The sequence below is a fragment of the Pyrus communis genome, chromosome 9 (assembly GCF_963583255.1).
Source record: "Pyrus communis chromosome 9, drPyrComm1.1, whole genome shotgun sequence".
Lineage (NCBI taxonomy): Eukaryota > Viridiplantae > Streptophyta > Magnoliopsida > Rosales > Rosaceae > Pyrus > Pyrus communis.
Window position 1 is genome coordinate 21,135,817 of NC_084811.1, and position 20,945 is coordinate 21,156,761.

Genomic DNA, 20,945 nt, shown 5'->3' on the forward strand with positions numbered 1-20,945 from the left:
TAATTTTTCACGAAAAATGATACTTGCAGGATCATTTTCTTGGGGATGCCGTGATCGTGATCGTTCATCGTATATCATGCGGTCAATTTTCGTTAGGTACGATTTAAAATGATTTCTGACCGCATGATATACGATGAACGGTTACGATCACGGGATCCTAAAGATCCTTAGGAAAAGAATCCGACAAGGATCCTTTTACATTTTTCACTACTTGTTTATATTATTTGGCTATTATTTCGGCCACTTTTTAAGTTTTCAACAATAAAAGTGGTATAATATGTATCACAATGTTGGGTTTGGATTGAAGTCGTTTTTTTTTTTTTTTCTTTCGGAAACTGGATTGAAGTCGATTTGGTAGATGTTTCGGTCGCATTTCGGTTTTCGGATCACAATTTAATTAAATATAATGTCCTACAATTTCAGTTCTTAATAATTTGTAGTACATTGAATATAATATATTTCAGGTCCGATCCCTTTCATCAAGTCTTCTCCATCAAATAATCTGAGCTCTTAAAATTTGATCAAACGGTTAAAGTTATTATAACTTTTAAAATGGGCTCCTTTTTATAGCCGTTTGATCAAATTTCAAGGGTCTGGATTAGTAGATGAGGAGGACTTGGTGGAAAGGATCTAGAGAAGATTCCTTTCCCATATTCCAAACCACAATCAGTTGGTTTTCAGATACAATAGATATTCCAAGTGGCCATTTATCGCAGTGGTGAAAAGGTGTTGTGCCTTTGTATGACAATATGGGTTCAAATCTCGTCGATGATTAATCCAATATCTAATCTAATAAAATCTATTATTTAACAAAGAAAAAAAAAAGATAACAATAGATATTCAAAACATACCACAAAAGTAGAGCATGAAAATAACCTTTAAACTATGTTTGGATGAATAAATTTAAAATTACTAAGGAATTTTAAAATGACCGAAATTGAAATGATGGGATTTTATTTCTTAAAATTTGTGAATTTTCTTGTTTGGTTAACCTAAAAGAACAATGGATTTGAATACGGGATTTGTTATTTTTAAACTCTCAATCATAGAAATTGGAAAATGACATCTATTCATATGAAATTTAAACTTGGGAATTGGAGATCCTAAATTCCAAGTGCAGAAATTTTAAATTTCTATATTTATGAATTCAAACAAGAAAATTGATGCATGTTAATTTATAAATTCTGATTTTAATTCAAATTTTAAGTTTATTTCCTTTGTTCAAACACAATGATATTAAGAATTATGGGCCTCTAAAGATGCTTCAAAGCTAGAAGCCGCACGTTCAACCTTTTTCAAACGAATTACCCGACGTGCAATTGATTCCATAGAGATTCATTCGTAGATTTTCATCAAGATTTCGAGCTCCAATTTCCAGATATTATTTCTCGTTAGAAGCGCTTATAAGGTCTCTCTAGCACCAATTTATAATTAAGATTAGTTTAGCATGAAGTTAGTCTTAGAATGTCAATATACTCAGTTTTATGTTAAGTGTTTTGTTAGTTTCGAGTACTTTATGTTTTTTATTAGAGTCTCTTTTCAAGTAGAGTTTCTTTTCAAGTCTTTCTAAGTTTTCCTCTACTCATTTTGCATTAAGCCTCTGTTTCTTAATCACATTTTCTAAATGGAGCATCTATAGGTCTTCGGTTCATGTGTCCAAACCACCTTAACTGATTTTTTTCTCATTTTATCTTCAATTATGATTATTCTTACTTTATCTCGAATATCCTCGATCTTGTCATTTATCGCATGCTCACACATCTAACGAAACGATTTCACCTCTGCTATACTCATTTTTTTCATGTATTGATGCTTAACTGCCCAACATTTCATACCATAAAGCATTGATGACCTTATTTGACGTCTTATAAAATTGAAGGAGGATTCTCTTCCCTCCTAATCTTTTTCCTCTTCCCTCCCTTCAGATTTAAACAGTTATGATTAAGCCACGTCAACATCTTGTATTGATTTTATCTTCAATTGTGTCTATTCTTACTTTATCTCGAATATCCTCGATCTAGTCATTTATCGTGTGCTCACACATTTAACAAAGCGGTTTCACCTCCTCTATACTCATTTTTTTCACGTATTGATGCTTAACTGCCCAACATTTCGTACCATAAAGCATTGATGACCTTATTTGACGTCTTATAAAATTGAAGGAGGATTCTCTTCGCTCCTAATCTTTCTCTCATTCCCTCCCCTCATATTTAAACAGTCACGATTAAATTACGTCAACATCTTGTATTGATTTTTTTATAGAGAGAGGGACAAAAAGAAAACTGTAAGAGGAGGGGAGAGAAGGGGATGGGAATAGGTGAGACGTCAATAAAGCCATCAATGCTTTATGGTACGAAATGTTATTGACGACATGACACTTTGTAGCAAAAGAATATATAAAATTTGTTTCAAGGAACTTAGCTTAGTAGGGTAAGAGTAATCTCTCTTACACTTGAGCTCAATTTCAAATTCTCCATGAGGATGGAGTTGAGAATTATAACTAAGTGTTACGAGTGTTTTAGTCATTAAATTTCCTACACCTATTTTTCATTTTTTTGAAAAATTTCCTACACCTGTTAGATTTACAAGTTTTATTTTTAATCTCAGTCATACATAATCGTATAAGTGAGTGCAAGATAGCTTATAGTAGCAACTCTAAAAATATAGAAGGCATTCCCACCGAGCATTACATAGGATTGGGCGCCACTTCAACAATATATTCAAATATCTGAATATCCAGAAAATACAAAAAAGAAAGAAAAAAGATCTCCCTTTTCAAGCAAAAAACTCCAGTCTTTTGGTTTCTGGACCTTCTTCTACAGCAGCATAGGGTTTCCCATGGACGGCATGAACGACCATGAGAGAGCCATTGCTTGGCTTTGGGCCATTGAAGCCCTCGCCATCTTCAAACAAGTTGATGCATCGCTTTTACTTGGTATATTCACAAACCCACATTCCCACTTCAATGTTTGATTCTTTCTTGTAATTTTTTCAATCAATGTGTGTGAGTGATTCGATTGCACAAGATTAGGTTTTTTATGGTGTTTGGTACTTTTTGGTTGCCTTTTCAGATTTAATTGCGATGGCTCCAACATTACCTGAAGATATTGGGAACAATGCAACGGAAAGGGTTGCTTTGAAATGTTTGGAGAGTTTGTTTAGTCCTTGTAATGTGATGAGCAGTGATGTTCCTTCTTCTCAGCATTCGAAAATCGGCTTTAATTTATCGGAAACTTGTGAAAATGTTCTCAAACGCATTGTAAATGAGGTAAGGTTCTCAACTTTTTGGCTTTTAAATGCAAGTAATTTGGATGAGTAGATAAAAAGGGTAACTTTTGTGGCAATCCATATTCTTTTGGTATTCGTACCCTTTAGGATTGAGTCTCGTTTTTGCTCACTCCCTAGCCTTGGTGTAGCCTTAGCCCCCTTTAAAATTGCGGCACGATCCGCACGACTTTAGAGTGGGGTAATGCTACACCATAGTAAAGGGGATGAGCAAAAAGGTACTCTTCAGGAATTTTGGAAGTGGGTATGTTTAAATGTTAAGCATCAAATATTTCTTTTGTCAGACACCACAATCTGATTTGAGAACGGGCGGACCGGGGGTGTTAAAATGGGATATTCACCCCTTCATTATGCACAAAACAGCTTCTTTGCCTAATTGTGCATTGAAACAGGTAACCCTTTAGAATTTCTTTGCTTATTTTGCTCTTCAATCGATTTTTCTATATAGTCTACAAATGGATTTCTGGATTTTCTTTATGAACAGCTGAAAGATTCAATCCTTGCTGGTACACATCCACATGCGGATTTCTTGAGAAAAAAGGGCGGTTTAACACTTAGAAGTGATGGTGATAGAGTTCCTTTGGGAGAGAGTAATCCTAGGCTCAATGAGAGTTGCTCTAATGCTCAAAACATGGGAATCAAAGGAAGCGCAGATCCTCTGAATATTGAGCATGAGAGTAAACAATTGGAAGAAGACCCAGATAATGCAAATCTGTTGCCTTCCAAAAGGAATAGGATTGCCTCAGATGCTCGAATTATGGCAGATGAAAATCGTAGTAGTGTAAATGTTTCTGATGATTGGAATATCATATCAAAGAAGATGAAGTGTGATGCCTCTTATGTTTTACAGTCTACAGAGCAGAACCAAATTCGTTTACATGGAAAAGAACTATTGGGAGATTTATCTGAGAGGGAAAGGTGTGACTGTGCAGAAAATCAGATGGGAACGATGGATGGAAGCACGGCCTTAGAGAAAGGTTGTGATGATTGTACTTCCTCAAATGGATATGGACAGAGCAATGGCGATGCAGTCCATAAGAGTCAGTCGGAAAATCATCTTAATGCCACTTCAATGCCTCAAGATAAATCTTTGGATGAAGCCCATCAATATTCATGTGCTGATCAAACCAAACATGATAGCTGTCTTCATCCGGAGCCAAGAGCATCAAGTGTTGCTCCTCCAGATGGAATCCAACACAAGGTTTCTGCTAAAGTATTCAATTTTAACAGTGAGCACAATTTTCATTCTGCAGATGGACCCCAAGAGAAGAGCATTTCTGAAAATGGCAATGGCTTGGTTGTGAAGAATCTGGCAGATGAAAACCATAAAAGTGTAATTGGTTCTGATGATTGCCGTGTAATTGCCAAGAAGGTGAAGTGGGATCCCTCATATTTTTTACTGTGTATAGAGAAGAAGCAAATTCCTCTACATGGAAGAGAACTGTTGGAAGATTCATCGGAAAGAGATGCTCCACTTCCGGAGAGAGAAAGGTGTGACTTGGCAGAAAGTCAGAAGGGAACGATGGCCAAAGGCAAGGTCATAGAGGATGGTCATCATGATCTTACTACCTCAAAGAGGTGTGGACAAAGCACTGGCCATGCAGTCAATAAAAGTCAGTCAGAAAATCCCTGTAATACTGGTTCATTGCCTCGAGACACATTTCAGGATGAAGCCCCTATATATACACATATTGATGAAGTGAAAGATGATGGGGAGCTTCATCCTGAACAAAGAGAATCTTGTGTTGCTGCTCCAGATGAAACCCTGCATAAGGTTTCTGCTGAAGTATTCAACCGTAATAGTGAGCTGGGTATTCTTGTTAAAGTAGCACTTCCTGCATCCACAGATGAACCCCAACAGAAAAGCATTGCTGATGAAGGTAAAGACGATGAACATTTTCCTGAACCAAGAGCATCAAATATTGTTTCTCTAGATGAAACCCAGCATGATTCTAGCAGTGAGAATGATTCTCATATTAAAGTAGCACATCCTGCATCTACAGATGAGTCCCCAGAGAAGAGTATTGCTGATGAAGCGAGAGAGCTCTTGGATTGGCTATGTCATTATGAGTCAGAGATCTCGACTGATAGTGTTGAATTTCATGACGAAGAAGATTGATGTTGTCATGAAGAAGCATGCTTTGTTGAGCTCTCAATCCACATCCAGTCAATATTCCTCAGAGACAACCAAAAATCTTTGTAAGAAGCCTAATGAAGGCGGTCTGTTGATTTGTAATACCAGTAATTTCCCTGTTATGGTTCATGAAAACTGGCTGAGTTCCTCAGCCATTTTATATGAGAATGGTAACTTTAAATGCCCCTTCTGTTCATATACTCTTGATCTTACTGAATACCTTGATTCTAAGAAGAGAGCCTCAATGTTAAAAAAAGACCTAGATGCATTTATTCATAGTCTGGAACATCAACCAGAGGAACGCCTTGGTAGCCAGCACAACAAAGAGAATATTTGCATGAGAAAATTTCATGAGGATCTTAATGCAAAAAACGAAAGGTCATCAGAATGGGCATTTGGGAAAGAGTGTAGAACATCTTGAAAAGCAATGTGAAGAACGTGCAAATGAAATCAATGACCTTCAATTGCACAATTTTACAGGTACTGAGCAACAAGTAGCACCTTCTGGCTCTTGTACTCGTTTCAATTCAGAGTGTAGAGATGAAAGTGTAACTCTAATTGGTATAAACCTTGATGTATCAACTGGTGAAAAAGAATGGAGAGAAAAGGTGATACAGACGTGCATATCTGTGGTAGGGCTTGATGGATGTCAGAACCAAGTACCAGCTAAAGGTGATATTTTGTCCAGCAAAAATGCAGTAAGCCTCCTTGCTGACAAAAGACAAGCTGTAGTAACTGAGCAGGAAGATCTGCAGCGGCACATTACCAATGCACAAGAGGTACAAGGCCATGCACTTAATATTGATTCCGAGCAAGCTGGTGCTCGAATATCTAGCACTTCCAATTACAACGCAAGACTCCGGACGAAAAATCCCTGGTAAGTTGTTGATAAAGTGTTTTCATTTTTATTTTCTTTGTAGTGTCTACCTTCATGCCTTATAAAATGTAAAGTACAGGCTACATGTTCAAATAATGTCTGAATAAAGTCAGTTATGTTACCCGGATCTTAAATTGCAGTCCTGTATTTTCCCCAGTAAACCATATAATTACCTGTTGGTTAGAAAGCAGCGATTTGAGAATTCGATTGCAGTAGTTGTTAATTTAGAATAATCACTTTTTTGTGTCTTGTAGCACATCCCTACCATCTCTCAGTTAAGGCAGATAAAAGTTCCGTGGAGCGTTGAGGAGGAAGAAATGCTCAAGGTTCCTGGGTTTCTTTCTAATTTACCTTTATAAGTTATATTAAAGTTCTATTTCACATTTATTACCTGATTGTAGTTAATTACTTGCATATATGTTGCTTCAAAATATTTGATTACAACTCTTTTATACTACTGCAGAAGGGAGTTCAAACATTTTCAAAAATTGATGAAAGAACTCTTCCATGGAAGCAAATATTGGAATTTGGTGGTTCTGCGTTTCTGCATAGTCGTACCCCAGTGGAACTTAAGAATAAATGGAGGAACATATGTAGGCGATGTCCGAAGTTGAATTGAAGTGGTCAATTACATATAAGAATATGCTCTCTTATTTTGGTCCTCTTCTGAAATTTCATTTGTCACAGTACCAATTTCGTATGAAACTATAAATACTGGGAACTTTTGAAACAGGCACTGACTTAGCTTCTACTAGTTTAGTTTATAACTCAAACTTGAATTTCTAGTTTTTGGTTTTTATATTTATATCCTGCAAATTCATTTCCAAATAGTTTGATGCTAAATTTCCTCTTGATATTGACATCAGGGATCTCATGCGCCAAGTTTATAACTGAATAATTAACTGACTTCAATACCTGTTAATCCATGCTGCCTCCTCCAGAATATTTCCATTCCAACACATGATCTAGGATTCCCAATTGATAGAGTTGTATTGAAATCAACTCGAAAACTAGCCCTCCCTTTTAAATAGTTATTCTTTTTCATCGCTTCATTTGTTGTGTCATCCTATATTATCGATGTTACCCTTTTATGATAACTTCAACCTTCTGTTGCTTTCAATCTGACCTCAGTCTTGCTCTGAATCCTTGACATAGCCATGGTTCTCTGTCCTTAAAGTATGATTGCTTGATAGCATGTCTGCCATCTTTTCCAAGGTGTTTAATATAATATATCTCAGGACAACTCTCGTGTCCACTTTCTGACAAAAGTGAAGATGAATGTGGCCCTATTGTTTGTGTATTCTCAAACCAAACTCCTTTTCATTTTCTTAAAAATTTTAATTGATTTGTCACAGATTCTCAATTTTACCTTTTTACTGTCTTTTTTGGTTCCAAGCAGAATTATTTTGCCCCTACTTAATTCTATGTTAAATGCCATCTATATTGCAGGTGACGAATTTGATAGGTGAAGAGAACATAAAAAGTAGCTGTTGTAGAGGATGACATGATTGACACAGCTGGTTAGTTTTAAATTTTAATGCTCTAATGCTTTCTATGAAATAGAACATATCGAAAAGTTTTGAAAAAAAATTATATGAAGAACACGATGAGGAGCCATTCCTCCTGACAAGCTGATACATATACCGAAGTGACTTAAACATAATTTCCCGCCACCCTTGTCTGTGATGTTAACATGTATGATTAATGGAACAAATAATATTGAGTTGTTGACTTCAATTATGTCTTAAAGAAAATCAAGGGAAGTGAAAATTATGTTCTTTCAGGATCCAAGATCTTAGTAGAGTTTCCAATTTGAAAAATTCAGTGTGCTCTTAAGGAGAACCTGCTCTTAAAAAGAACCCAGTGTTTGGACCATTTTGGCCAGGGAACTTATATTCAGTTCGTAGCAAGATTCGGGAATGATTGGACAAACTGTACTAACGACATCCATCTCAGGTTTGAATTGCGAAAGGTTTCTCAATTTGTTCTGATCACGAATGATGATATACAACTTCATAACTTGACTGCAAATGTTGATAACAAAATCATACGCTAATTGATCTGTTCGAATTGCCAATCAAGAAGGGACCATGTGTTTGAACTCAACTATGGAATTAAATTTTTTGAAGAACTGAGAATCCTCCGTTCATTGACAGGAACATCTGATAGCTTATTTTATTTCTGTTTCCTTGTGAATTCAACTTGATACTTGTCTTGGGCAGTTTTGTGGCAGGTAGCTTTGTGTTTTGGTATTTTGTGGTTCCTCCAAGTTGGACCGGCGACGGAGATTATATTTGTTATGCCAAAGGGGATGATGGGCAGCGTTGAGGAAGTAGGAGTTAGTCATTGCCAGCCCTTGATGTTATTTATGCTGTGCTGATATGCTATTTTGGGGATGTTGTCAATCTGTTGATAGAACTGCATGTAAATATTATCAACAGGTCACAAGACTGTCTTGTTGCCATAATTATTTTGGAAAAAAAAAAAAAAAAAAAAAGAAGCAGCTTAAGAATCCATTTGGCAACATTTTATTTTCTCTTCTTATTCTTCTTTTGAATATTGAAGAGAAGCAAAACGTCCAAGGTGAATGCTACTGAACTTTTCAGTCAAATCTTCTTGTTCAATCTTCTCGGGGGTTGTTCTTCTCAATATGCAATGTTGCATGATCATCAAAACCGTTTGCTTCTAGTTCTCTCTTTGAATATCAACTTTGCAAAAAATAATCCACTTCAGAACCCGTTTAATGGTAGGATTAGTGTTGTCAAAATTTCAATGTTTAACCTAATAACATGGCTTGTCTATTTATTGGATAATTATTTGATGACTAAATGATTTTAGATTTAGTCATTTCAACAGTGCCCTTAATGCGTGGCCTACAAATTACACGCTTTAGATCACCGTGCAACATTTTAGGATGTGAACGAGAGTTGAGAAAGTTCAAATGAGAGGGTCGTGCATTCCTCAACGTACAATATGGTTCTCAAAATCATCATGTACCACCATAACATCAAACTTCATGCTGCTCCCTCTTCTTCTAGAGAGAGAGAGAGAGAGAGAGGGAGGAGAAGCAGCATGGGATAAAGGTGAGTAGAGTCCCGGATATCAGGTTGTGAATGGCAGGAAAACATGTGAAATAGAGCTCGTGAAAATGGAAAATGTTTTGAGGTGGATATTGTCTCTCTGAATTTAAACCAGTAGGACAAAAGAAGCAAACTCCTCCTCCTTTTCCTAATTTCCCACAGAAACAGAATCCAAGGGAGGAGACAGGCAATACTGTTAATTACTACATTCAAAGAATTCGCTTCCTTCCATCACATTCTATGTTATAAAAGTCAAAGCATTTTAGCTTTACCTATAGTTCCGATCACCACCACAACATTAAAATCATCCAACTTTCAATCTTAGGCAACATTAAAAGCATATTGACAACCTTATTAGATTTGTCATTTCAATGATATATTAACAACTCAATGGGTGATTTGTCACCTCTAATCATGATCCATCCTTCCACTAAACCTCAAGTATTCCTTACAGTCTAATAATATAAACATCTTATTTTGTCATGTTCAACAAGAGAACTGTCGTGTGAAACTAATTAGAACTTTTTCCACTAAAATGTACGATGAGTAAACTTTAAGTTTTGTTCTGATGCAATTATAAAAACAAATGTAAGAATAGTCAATCTCCCCCTAAACTCTTTGTTACCAAAAAAAAATTGATTTTATGTATTGATGAATTTATTTGATATAATAATAATAATAATAATAATACATTATTGCCATTCACTATTAAAATATATGACTCGTCTAGAGCCCTCGAAATCTTAGAATCGGCCTCGAGAGAACATTTTCGTACCCAACCCATCCATCATATACTGCCACGATGCCATTTTATATTAATTGAATTGCTAGCCAAAGGTCAAACAAAAAGGAATAGAGAAAAACAAAATTAAAAAATAGAAATTTAAAATCACATTCTCTAGTGTAAGAGAAGAACAACGGTCACATGCATGAGCTTGAAAACTTTGGGCAAACGTGACAACATTTAAACCAAACTGCACTCTCATTCACTACATATCCCGCGCCTTTCCCACCATTCTATACAACACACTCACACTCCCTCTCACTCTCTCTCACTCTCACTGAGCTTCTTCCAACCCTCCCCCCAAAACCACCATGGATAACAGCAGAAAATCTCCGTTGAAGCCATGGAAGAAAGGCCCCACGAGAGGCAAAGGCGGCCCTCAGAACGCCTCGTGTGAGTACCGAGGCGTTCGGCAAAGAACTTGGGGCAAATGGGTGGCTGAAATCAGAGAGCCTAAGAAGAGAACCAGGCTGTGGCTGGGCTCTTTTGCTACGGCTGAGGAAGCTGCCATGGCCTATGACGATGCTGCCAGGAGACTCTACGGCCCCGAAGCTTTTCTTAACCTTCCTCACCTTCAACCCAGCTCCAATCCTTCACTCAAATCTCAAAAATTCAAGTGGTTCCCTTCCCACAACTTCATTTCCATGTTTCCTTCGTGCGGTTTGCTCAACATCAATGCGCAGCCGAGCGTTCATGTTATTCATCAGAGGCTCCAAGAACTTAAGCAAAATGGGGTTCTTGGTCACACCACCCCTTCCTCTAGTTCTTCCTCCTGTGATTCAAAACCTGAGGCTCACATCCTGAGTGACAAAACCGAGATGCGAAACGTTGCAGAGAAGGAAAAAGATGTCGAAATTTCATCTGAAAAAGCGGCGGAAGACCACCAGGAGAAGCCACAGATGGATCTCAATGAGTTTCTTCAGCAACTGGGAGTACTGACAAAGGAGACACAATCAGAGGCAACCGAGACAACGGAAAGTTTTACTGCTCCGGAATCTTCAATCGGAGAAGTTCATGATGAATTCGGACCCTTGGCTGGCAATAACATCAATTGGGATGCATTGATTGAGATGCACGGGATTTCAAACCAAGGAGCAGATGCTGGTGCCTTTCAAGTTTATGATATGAATGAAGAGCTTTCCTTCCCCACTTCCATTTGGAACTTCTAAGAGAAAATTAAGAATAAGCTTGTTTAACAAGTTGGAAGAGTACGACGTGCTTTCACTGGAGGAGTTTGTTAGAGATCGGCAATCAGTAGTTGCTCATAGGCTATAGGTTAGCGAGTAATGTGTTCTTCCCTTATAGTCAGCATGTTATGTCGTTAGACTGTCAATTTGCTAATCCTCTCCATCCATTACTCTGCAGTGACATTTCTGATCATGACTGTATAGATGTCGAGGATCGAAAAAATTAGTTCAGTCTTGCCCTAGTAGTTGCAAGGGCTGAACCAGAGGTGCGATTTCCTTTAGTATGAATCAAAGTATCGTTATGCTTACAGAGTTCACCAAACAAATTTCAAACATATCGCATACCATAACATTAGATAATTAGAGAAGCAAAAGTGCTTTAAACAAATTTTCAATCGGTAAATACCATTAAGAACTGTAAGTTGTGTTTAATAGGTGTAAGTTTTCCTCTGCTTCGAAAGCAGTGGAAGATCTTAGGGGAACTATATCCCCGAGGTATGGTATCGATCACCAAACACAGCCGGTTTGTATGGTCATTCATTGCTATACTCTGAGGCACTTAGATACTCACCATGCTCCTCAAAATACTCTATTAAACGCTTCAAGAATGCATCACTACTCACCGTCTCCGTGTCACATACAAGACAGCATTGCCTTCTTGACCGTGTTACAGCCACGTTCATTCGCCTGTGGTCCTTCAGAAACCCCACCTGAATTATTTTGAAAAAGTTCAACATTTATTATCTTATATAATAGAATATTTTGGTAAATGAGAATCTGAGATGTCTACCGCCAAAATATGAGAAATTGCATTAGCAATGGTACCAGGGATACAAGAATACCTCTTTTTTTGAATTTGACCGAACCATTGAAATAATGATGGCTTCCTTTTCCCGACCCTGGAAGCCGTCAACTGTTGAGATTTCCAAATCCTTTAGCTTGTCGTCATTGCTTCTCAACATCCTGAGTAAGACAACCTGCAATACTAGGTTTGATATAAGAAAAAGAACAGACAAAATCGACGCCATTGCTACTAGTATTTTCATGGAATGCTTGATTTTCATTTATCTAGAAGCTATTGTAATCCTTCACCTTATTTAGAGAAATAAAGCTCACAGAAAGAAGCTATTGCTTACAAGAACATAGGCAAAAGAAAAGACACTTTAGTACCTGTGCAGCATAAGGAGTGATAATTCCAATATCAGAAGCCTGAACACCGCTTTGAACAAGCCGCTTGGCATGGGCAATAGCAACATCGGCTTCACCCTCATTCAATGTACTTTCTTCTTCATCCTTCTTTTCTTCCATGTCACACCTGACACCAATCAGCATGAACGGGTCACAACAGTCATACAAAAAGGCGTTTCTTTTATTACGAACTAGGAAGGCTGTAAAGACAATGTCGTATAATATCTACTCATTTCTCACAACCTTCAAAATAGCAGCGAATCCTACACTAAGTTAAGATAATGGCACTTCGTGTGGCGTTACCATGGTACTATGAATGATAGTTTTTGAAACGACATGATAAAATGTCACAACTCACAACACTACGTAGGATTGGCAGTAATTTCGAATAAGTGATTGTGTTTGTTCCATTAAGTGTTTGTATCAAGCATTTTCAGATGAAATTAGCATGAAATAACCAAACAAATGGTAAAATAACCATCTCAACATAAAGCATATTGCTCATGTTGTATCGTGTCATCCATTCGACAAGTAGGCTATGTTTACCTCAGGCCTAAATAACACCATATCTTGTCTGTCGTGTTTGTGTCTTTGGTTGTGTGTGCATAGTGCCATTTCAGTATTTGGAACAAAACCCCAAAAACACGAAGTGGCACCCCTAGGTGTTACTTGACAGTTTTCTACTACCAGCCTGCTGGTATTCCTAATGTTTAATATTTCACTCAACTGCACAACGGCATTCTAAACCAAATTTCAAGAGGATATTGTTGTGGTTTACTTCATATGACTCTAAACCTCCTCCAAGAGAAACAAAGTATTTAAAAAAAAAAAAAAAAAAAAAAAAAAAAAAAACACACACACACACTGAATGTTGGGTATATGGCAAGAATACACGGCATACCCAGCTGTATCTATTAGAAGAAGGGTCGGTTCTGTAGAAGAGGTCGTCTTTACATCCTCCAGATCCAAAAGCATATGCCCAGCAACACTTGAATGGGCCTTAATCTGTAATGAGATTAAACGACAAAATAATATAACACAATCTAATGTAATGACTTTCATTTAATTTTCATTTATATTCTAACACAGTCAATTGACGATATGTTCTACTCGGTAAGCCAACATCCAGGCATGCTCTGAGCACCTTACTGTTGTAAAGCTCCTTTGATGACCAATCCATGATCCGCTCGTGCATGCGGTACTGGATGGTGAGCATAGACATGACTTCATTTCCATATATGTCTGCAAGGCGTTCAAAGAGGGTCCTTCCTAGACCTTTCTTCTCAGCTTCAGCACTCTGAATGGTAGGAGGAAGCTGAAGATGGTCGCCTGCAAGTATGCATCTTGAACCCTAAAACAATGAACTCAGATACTTTAAAGTGAATTTTGGAACAAGCCGTACATGTATAACGAAAATTGCTCAGAATAAAACTTTCTGGTTTTGGGTTTTCGTTAATTTAAAATTATTAAAGACCTTCTCTTTTCTTGCAATCATACAATAAACAGGTTCCTTTTCCATAGAGCGCAGCTGTAATTTCAATATTGTACTGATTCTTGTCTTGAATTTTGGAGTCCTCAGGTGACCAACTTTCTAAAAGCACACCCATAACATTTCTCTGAAGATCACTAACCAGCATGCATTACTATGTGAATGCATAGGACATAAACAGGCATTTCATGGAAATACATATGCAATTTTTTTAGCACATGTTCATGTATGTACCTTTGTATTAGAACATTACCTTCAGTAGAGCCATCCAGCATGCTATCTCAAGTGCCTGAGCAGCTTCATCAATTATTACCAAATCAAATGACGTATTGTCAAGCTTGCGAGAAGATGCCCCAGTCAAAGTTGTCAAGATTACATCTGCATTTTTTATTACATCTGTTACAGCCAGCTGCTGCCTTTTTCGCTCTTCCCTAGAAAGAGTCCTAAGCTCCTTCTGGATTTCCCTCCTAGTGTTCTTATCTTTGGTCCTTAACAGCTTCCCATTTAATGCCTGGAAAAATGCAAAGTGCAAGTTCCTATGGTTAAGCCATGCAGTGATTGGTGAGGGTTCAGTCTTCAGCAAATTAAACTCCATACTTAAGACCTACTAAATAAATCCAAGTGTTGAGGGAGGGGTGGCGAATGGCTATGAATGGGATAGATCATAACCCCTTCCAATATAACCGAACGAAATAGTACCACTAAATATACGAATACTAACAAGTTAGTTTGGTAAAGCATCTTTGTCAACAAAAAATGAATTGCAACTTTTTTTTTTTTTTAATTTGCATATAGACATAGATTTTAATCAAGTTCAGGCTTCAATTTTACTCTACATAACTACCTTCATTTCCTTCCGAATGTCATTTGCCAGAGAACTGTTATCCCCTCGCAAGACCTGACAGCAAAGAACAATATATGGTAAGGACAACATTCCAAACAAATATAGGCGATTAATTATATGATAAAGGGAGTCTCTAAAGAGTATGTTCTTTTTATATCTTATCATGACAATTTCTGATGTTTGTCATAACACTGACTTTATCTTTTTATATGATAAAATTTAGAGGACTAATGGTTTCTGATTTGGTTTATTTTTCAAGGATGATCTTTTAAGGAGTGATTAATATTTAGACAGTTTGGATCATTAAACCACATTGTTAATCCCCACATGTGATCTTTTCTTTTCTTATAAAAAGGCATCCTATTTAGAAGTTTTGACCTATATGCACCATAATATAAAAAAGCAATGCATCTACTTAGAAATACATATCCATGCTAACACTATCAGTAATAACAGAAGCAGAATAGAAAGTATCTGCAACTGAGGGTTGCAGTAGAGGTATATTTTATATCTATATGTGTGTGTGTGCACATTTATACATATTAAGAGGAGATGCAAAGAAAGACAAGTATCCATGGCGTGCTCAAACGAAGAATAGGAGAAAGAAAATTAGTGTTGCAGAATGCACAGATATCAAACAATAATGCTAATCAGATTAAGTATTCAATATTTATATACGAAGTTAAATCTTCCATTAAAAAGAGAAGAATTAGTTTTCTTTTCGTTTTACAAATTTGAAGAATTCGCATACCTGTGCATCCAGTGCACTGTCCAGAACTTGTGGTAGTAAACGTGCAGGATGCCCCAATCTCACTAACTTTACTCTGAATAAAGAAACAGAAATAAGTAATCAGGTAGTAAGCATGCAGGAAGCCTCAAACTAACTAAACTACTGTCTACTTGATGAAATGAAATTAGTAGATGAGAAGGTATCACCATGACCAACTTAAATTAACAGCAGATATCATAAGTTAAACAGATGATCTTGGCACATTGGGGCACAACAGATAGGTTGATGAAAATATCAAAATTATTGTTTTAGTTAATTACGTTAATTTAATATCCATACAAGCTATAAATTTGGGTCATAAATCAACTGAGTCAACGGTCAACAAGCTAGTCCGGAATAACTATCCGAATATGTCTACTGAAGAAAGAAATTCATAATTGACATATGGCATTCAAGTAAGGGTGACTCTATGTTGTACTTTTATACACAAACGGAAGTGAATTTTAACAAAGTACCAATATCAACGTCATAGGTGAAAACTAAAACAAACAATCTCAAACTAACACAAGAGATTTACGTGGTTTGGCATAAAGCCTACATCCACGAACGAAGCATGGCGAGGAATTTCACTAAACAAACGGAGATTACAAAAGAGTGTTTAAACTCTCACAACCCAAATCCCACAAATTACAAATCTTAAACCAAACGAGTAGAGAACCCAAACAAACGGAGATGATTCTCCCAAATTGCTCTCTAACTCACAAACTCACAAATTGACTCTCACCAAATTGGCACACGAATGAGCCACGTGTTTGCCACACACTCATGATTCCAGATGGTGACCTCCACCCCAAAACCCAATTAGAGAAAACTCTCTAAGCCATGGTGAGGCACACAAAATACACTAACCCTAAGGTCCTATTTATAGTGCATAGGACTTAGGTTACAATAAGAATCCTAATAGGAAGCAAATACAAATCCTAATCAAATAGGTAATTAACAAAATCTCTCCACCAAAGAAACCAACTAAGAAGTCAAAATCCAAACCCAAATAGGACACCAAAACCAAATAGGTAACACAAACCTAATTCTTTGCATCATCCTAATTTTGAGCCGTAAAACCCAACACTCTATTGGCACCTAACTTTTAAATATGTTCAAATATTTTAATATCTTGACCCATCTCTTTTAAAAAAAAAGTATAAAAACTAATGAGTACACCCATAGCATTCCCAAATTACCCCCATTACAAACCCAATCTGAGTTACCTAGAAACATAGTGTAACCACTCACTCAACACCATCAAACTCAACCGCTAAACCCGAACACAACTACTGAACCCAAACAAGGAAGAATCTCCACCGAGGTCTATGTGTAGATCTCTAAAGTCTTCAAACTTTTTGTACTTTCGGTTAAAATTTGTGTAAAATGGGCAATCACAGTAGGACGTACTGCAAACAGTTGATATGAAATGCATATATCAACATCAAAATCGGTTCTTTATGTACTCATAACCTTCCTTAATTTGAATTTTTTGGGAGACCAGCAAATAAATTATGTTCAGGACCTTGATATTTCTTTGTTATAGTTAAAACTCAATCATCAAGTAAAAGTTGAAATCCTTAAATATAAAGGCAGTGAAATACTTGTGGCGTGCAAGTCGCTCAACAATGTTGTCAACAGCAATATTTGAAGCAGCACATGCAAGAATCTTTGATCCACGTTTAACTTCTTGCAAGATAATTTCCACCACAGTTGTGGTCTTTCCTGTGCCAGGAGGTCCGTGCAGCAAAAATACATTCTTTGATGACAGGGCCTTTGAAATGGCATCTCTCTGTGGAGCAAAGAAAAGAGAAAAAAAATTAATATAAAAAAATAAAAAATAAAAAAAAAGAAATGTAGAAGGTGCTTTAGTTACTGAGAAATGAAACAAGGATTACTAAGTGAAATACTATATGCATGAAAAGCAAACTTTGGACTCAAATGCTCATAAAAATAAAGGGGCATAAATATACAAAACAACAATAATAGGCATGGTACTATATCAGTCAACTAACATTTAGAAGTAACATGAAGGAAGTATATAACTTATCAGCTAAAATTTGCCTAATCTCACTGAGGAGATCTAAAGGTGGAATTATTTAACACATAATAGCAGTTTTATTCTTAAGAATTTTATGAAATTCAAAAACCTAATTGTTAATAATATACAAGAAAATGATATAAAATAGAAGAGGCTATGATATCCTCAGGACCTCAGATGGAGCAATTTATATATGATCATAATGACCTATTTATTCTTTTTCTTTAGGTTCACTAGGAAAATGCTTAATTTCAGAAAAGCTGTAGTTGATGACATTATATGCACAAAACATGCATGCATTTACGAATACATGTTTCTGTGCTTTCATTCTTTGAAGCCGCTGATTCAGAGGAAGACCGTCAATAGAATGTGTGATGTTAATCAAAATGGCACACCGTGAGTGACACCGTTATGATTCCAAAGAAAAGGGAAAAGCAAAGAAAAAGTTCATAGTATTAGGGTTAGGGACCTGAGAGTGATCAAGGTTTTTGTTAAATGGAGTGAACATGACATCCTTCTTGGACACTGTTGGTGTCCTCTCTCCAAATAAGACAGGAATTAAATCAGATGCAGGGCCCTTCTGCACACCTTTGCTCAATTGTATCAAGGCATCCTTCATCCTACGATATGTCACCTGAAAAGACACAGTTAATATTTCAGCATTTTTTTCCAATGAATCTTAATCTGGCAGGGCATGAGAAATAGAAGATTTAGTAATGCCTGCATAGACAATCTACGACTAAAAAATTCTATTGTTTCCTTGAGGAGAATAATATTAATGATAGAAACCAAATTTTAAATAATATTCCACATCAATGACCAATATGATTTCAGGTGGGAAAGCTTTAAGAATCATATCACCAGATTAACTGAACTGTAGCCTCTAAAGCGATGTGATAATTGAGGAAATTTGGAGAAAAAATATCAAAACTTAGAGAACTTGAATTACATACCTCATTTCCTAGTTTCTCTAACCGTAGAGGACTATTTAAACCATCTTCAGGAACATCATCAAAAGCAACAGTGATTGATGAGTCCTGTTCACAAAACGTTAACAAACCACCAGCACAAGTAAGAGCATGATCCTCAAAACTAAAATATGATGATCAAAAATGCAAACATCCCAGTCTAGAATTACCTTTAACCGATAAACTACACCTTGTCCAAGAGCAGGGGCCCCCAAATCAGCCTTATTTGGTTTTAGAACAACCACATCATGGGTGCTAAACTGCAAATTAAAAGAACAGAAAAGAAATTAGTAGGACAAACTTCAGATAGTACGGTATAGTTTGGAGCCGGGAACTCCTTAAATATGTTTGTTAAAATAATCACATTTAGTCTTGAAGGTATTAACAACATAGCACGAAGAGCAAACATTGCAATAAAACTCACTGAGAGCGTAGAAGCAAGAATTCTGGATTTCTCACCTTGTGGGGAGGAAGAACATCTGCTTTGGTGGATTGAAATTCAAGAAGACTCTTCCCCATGAGTCCTGTCTATTCTCAAAACCAAAGGCATAACAAGTTAGGAGGGCATTATTATTGTTATATGCTACACATGCCAATAAAACTTGTTTGTTTTGACCGAATGCGTTCAATTGTGGAAAGAAATTTCACCTGGAAAGTTTTATGCTTTCTATCAGCACTCTTTTAAATTGTTTTAAGAATACCTCAACTGACATAAACACTAGACAAATTTTCATATCTTCTCTTTAAGTAAACGATTGTAGTATAAAAAACTAAAGCCCTGCTTGTTTAGCCAGAAGACAGCTCTAATTTTTTTCTGGCGTTTAGAGAAAAAAAACCTTTTACAACCCTTATGTGCATTGAAGCCAAAAGTGAAAGCAAAGCAAGCAAAACATATTGTGGCAAGCATTTTCCTAAAAGCTACTTCTATCAAAACAAACCAAGGCCTAAGCATTTCTTTCTCTTTCTCTTTTCGGGTTGCCTCTGATTTTCCAAGCAGTCGAAAAAACCTCAAAAGCAGTAACTGGGAAAACATAGAAAAGTGGAAAGCAAATGCAACACTTGGTACCTGAGCATCAACACATTTCAAATTGAGAATGGTGGAGCCCTTCTTCTGCGCAGTGTCCAAGTTTCTGAAGGACCCAGTTGTAATGGAAGCAGATATCTCAGCTTCCTGATTGCCAAAGCATGTTAGTTCCATAAAAGTCCATTTCTTTGCGTGTTAGTTCCATAAAAGTCCATTTCTTTGCGGAATCTTAACATTCAATTGAAGTGCATATTGAACAAAAGCAGGGAAATAAAACGCCATGACTGATTGGTTATAGAGAACGAGAGAGAGAGAGAGAGAGAGAGAACCTTTTCGAGGTCGATGAGAGGGGCGGTGGTGGAGATGAATTGCTGGAGGGTGAGAGCTGGTGACTTCTCCTTCGTCTTCCCTCCCTCCATTGTCGCAGCTATTGCTGCTCTGGTTCTGCCGACTTGCTAATCAGACGGGCTTACGTTGTTTAGTGAGACTGTTATACGCACCGTTTTGAAAAGGTTGTTTCCCTTTCCTTTTTCTATTTTGTTATATTCAACGTGAAAATTGTCATTACTACTTCAAAAATCATATTCTACGAATTTAAAACATAAAATGAGATTTTTGAAGTGATCGCGTGATTTGGTACAAAATGGGAGGTTTTTCTAGGAGTGAAAATCAAGCCATCCAATATGAAGTGTTTTGGTGGTTTTGGTTTGGTTTGGTTTGGAGAAAAAATAGTCAAATAAATTAAAAACTTACGGAACCGATTTATTTTTTTGTTAGGTTCAGTTTTCATTTTTGAAACCGCAAAACCAAATCTATCCTATATCTTTTATATTTTAATTATTAAATTTATTTATTTTACACCCGTCAACATATTATGTGTTCATTTGAGGTCTTACTATACACAAAGTATAAGTGATCGCATATTATAAGTTCTAATTGCTATTAAAAATTAGAGATTTTATTTGCCTTTCATTCTTATGTGATACCAACTAATAAATCGTTTGCAAGCATGAAATTTTATTTAATTGAAACTTGGTCCTAGTTGATTAGATAAAATTTTTATGTTTCAAAAAATGTTACTCTTGATAAAACTGAAATGTGTGAATATTTAAAAAATTAAAACTTGAAATGTTGGACATTTTTTATTGACATATTGGAGGCTTAAACCGACCAAACCAAACCGCACCAAACCGATTAACAAAGGTTTAGTTTGATTTCAATAGTGGCATTGGTCAAAATCAAACCAAACCAAACCAAGCCGTTTAATTTTAG

General features: G+C 36.5%; 3 protein-coding genes across 3 annotated transcripts; 2 read left to right on the plus strand and 1 right to left on the minus strand.

Annotated features, from left to right (window-relative positions):
* The first annotated feature begins 3,542 nt into the window (after positions 1–3,542).
* Positions 3,543–5,404, plus strand: LOC137744499 (uncharacterized). The gene is made up of 2 exons (XM_068484302.1): positions 3,543–3,677; positions 3,770–5,404. Exons 1-2 carry the CDS (start codon positions 3,636–3,638, stop codon positions 5,402–5,404), a joined length of 1,677 nt encoding a protein of 558 aa, XP_068340403.1. The 5' UTR covers positions 3,543–3,635.
* A 5,012-nt stretch (positions 5,405–10,416) lies between these two features.
* LOC137745159 (dehydration-responsive element-binding protein 2F) lies at positions 10,417–11,424 on the plus strand. The gene has a single exon (XM_068485061.1). The coding sequence runs from the start codon at positions 10,472–10,474 to the stop codon at positions 11,327–11,329; it is 858 nt and encodes a 285-aa protein (XP_068341162.1). The 5' UTR covers positions 10,417–10,471; the 3' UTR covers positions 11,330–11,424.
* A 207-nt stretch (positions 11,425–11,631) lies between these two features.
* LOC137745158 (uncharacterized) lies at positions 11,632–20,152 on the minus strand. Its single transcript, XM_068485060.1, has 15 exons — positions 20,003–20,152; positions 19,716–19,820; positions 19,109–19,177; positions 18,820–18,909; positions 18,635–18,718; positions 18,151–18,315; positions 17,245–17,432; positions 15,620–15,692; positions 14,869–14,922; positions 14,278–14,535; positions 13,680–13,886; positions 13,437–13,540; positions 12,518–12,662; positions 12,190–12,324; positions 11,632–12,057 (listed from the first exon to the last, which is right to left on the minus strand). Exons 1-15 carry the CDS (start codon positions 20,090–20,092, stop codon positions 11,881–11,883), a joined length of 1,944 nt encoding a protein of 647 aa, XP_068341161.1. The 5' UTR covers positions 20,093–20,152; the 3' UTR covers positions 11,632–11,880.
* Between the last annotated feature and the right edge of the window lie 793 nt (positions 20,153–20,945).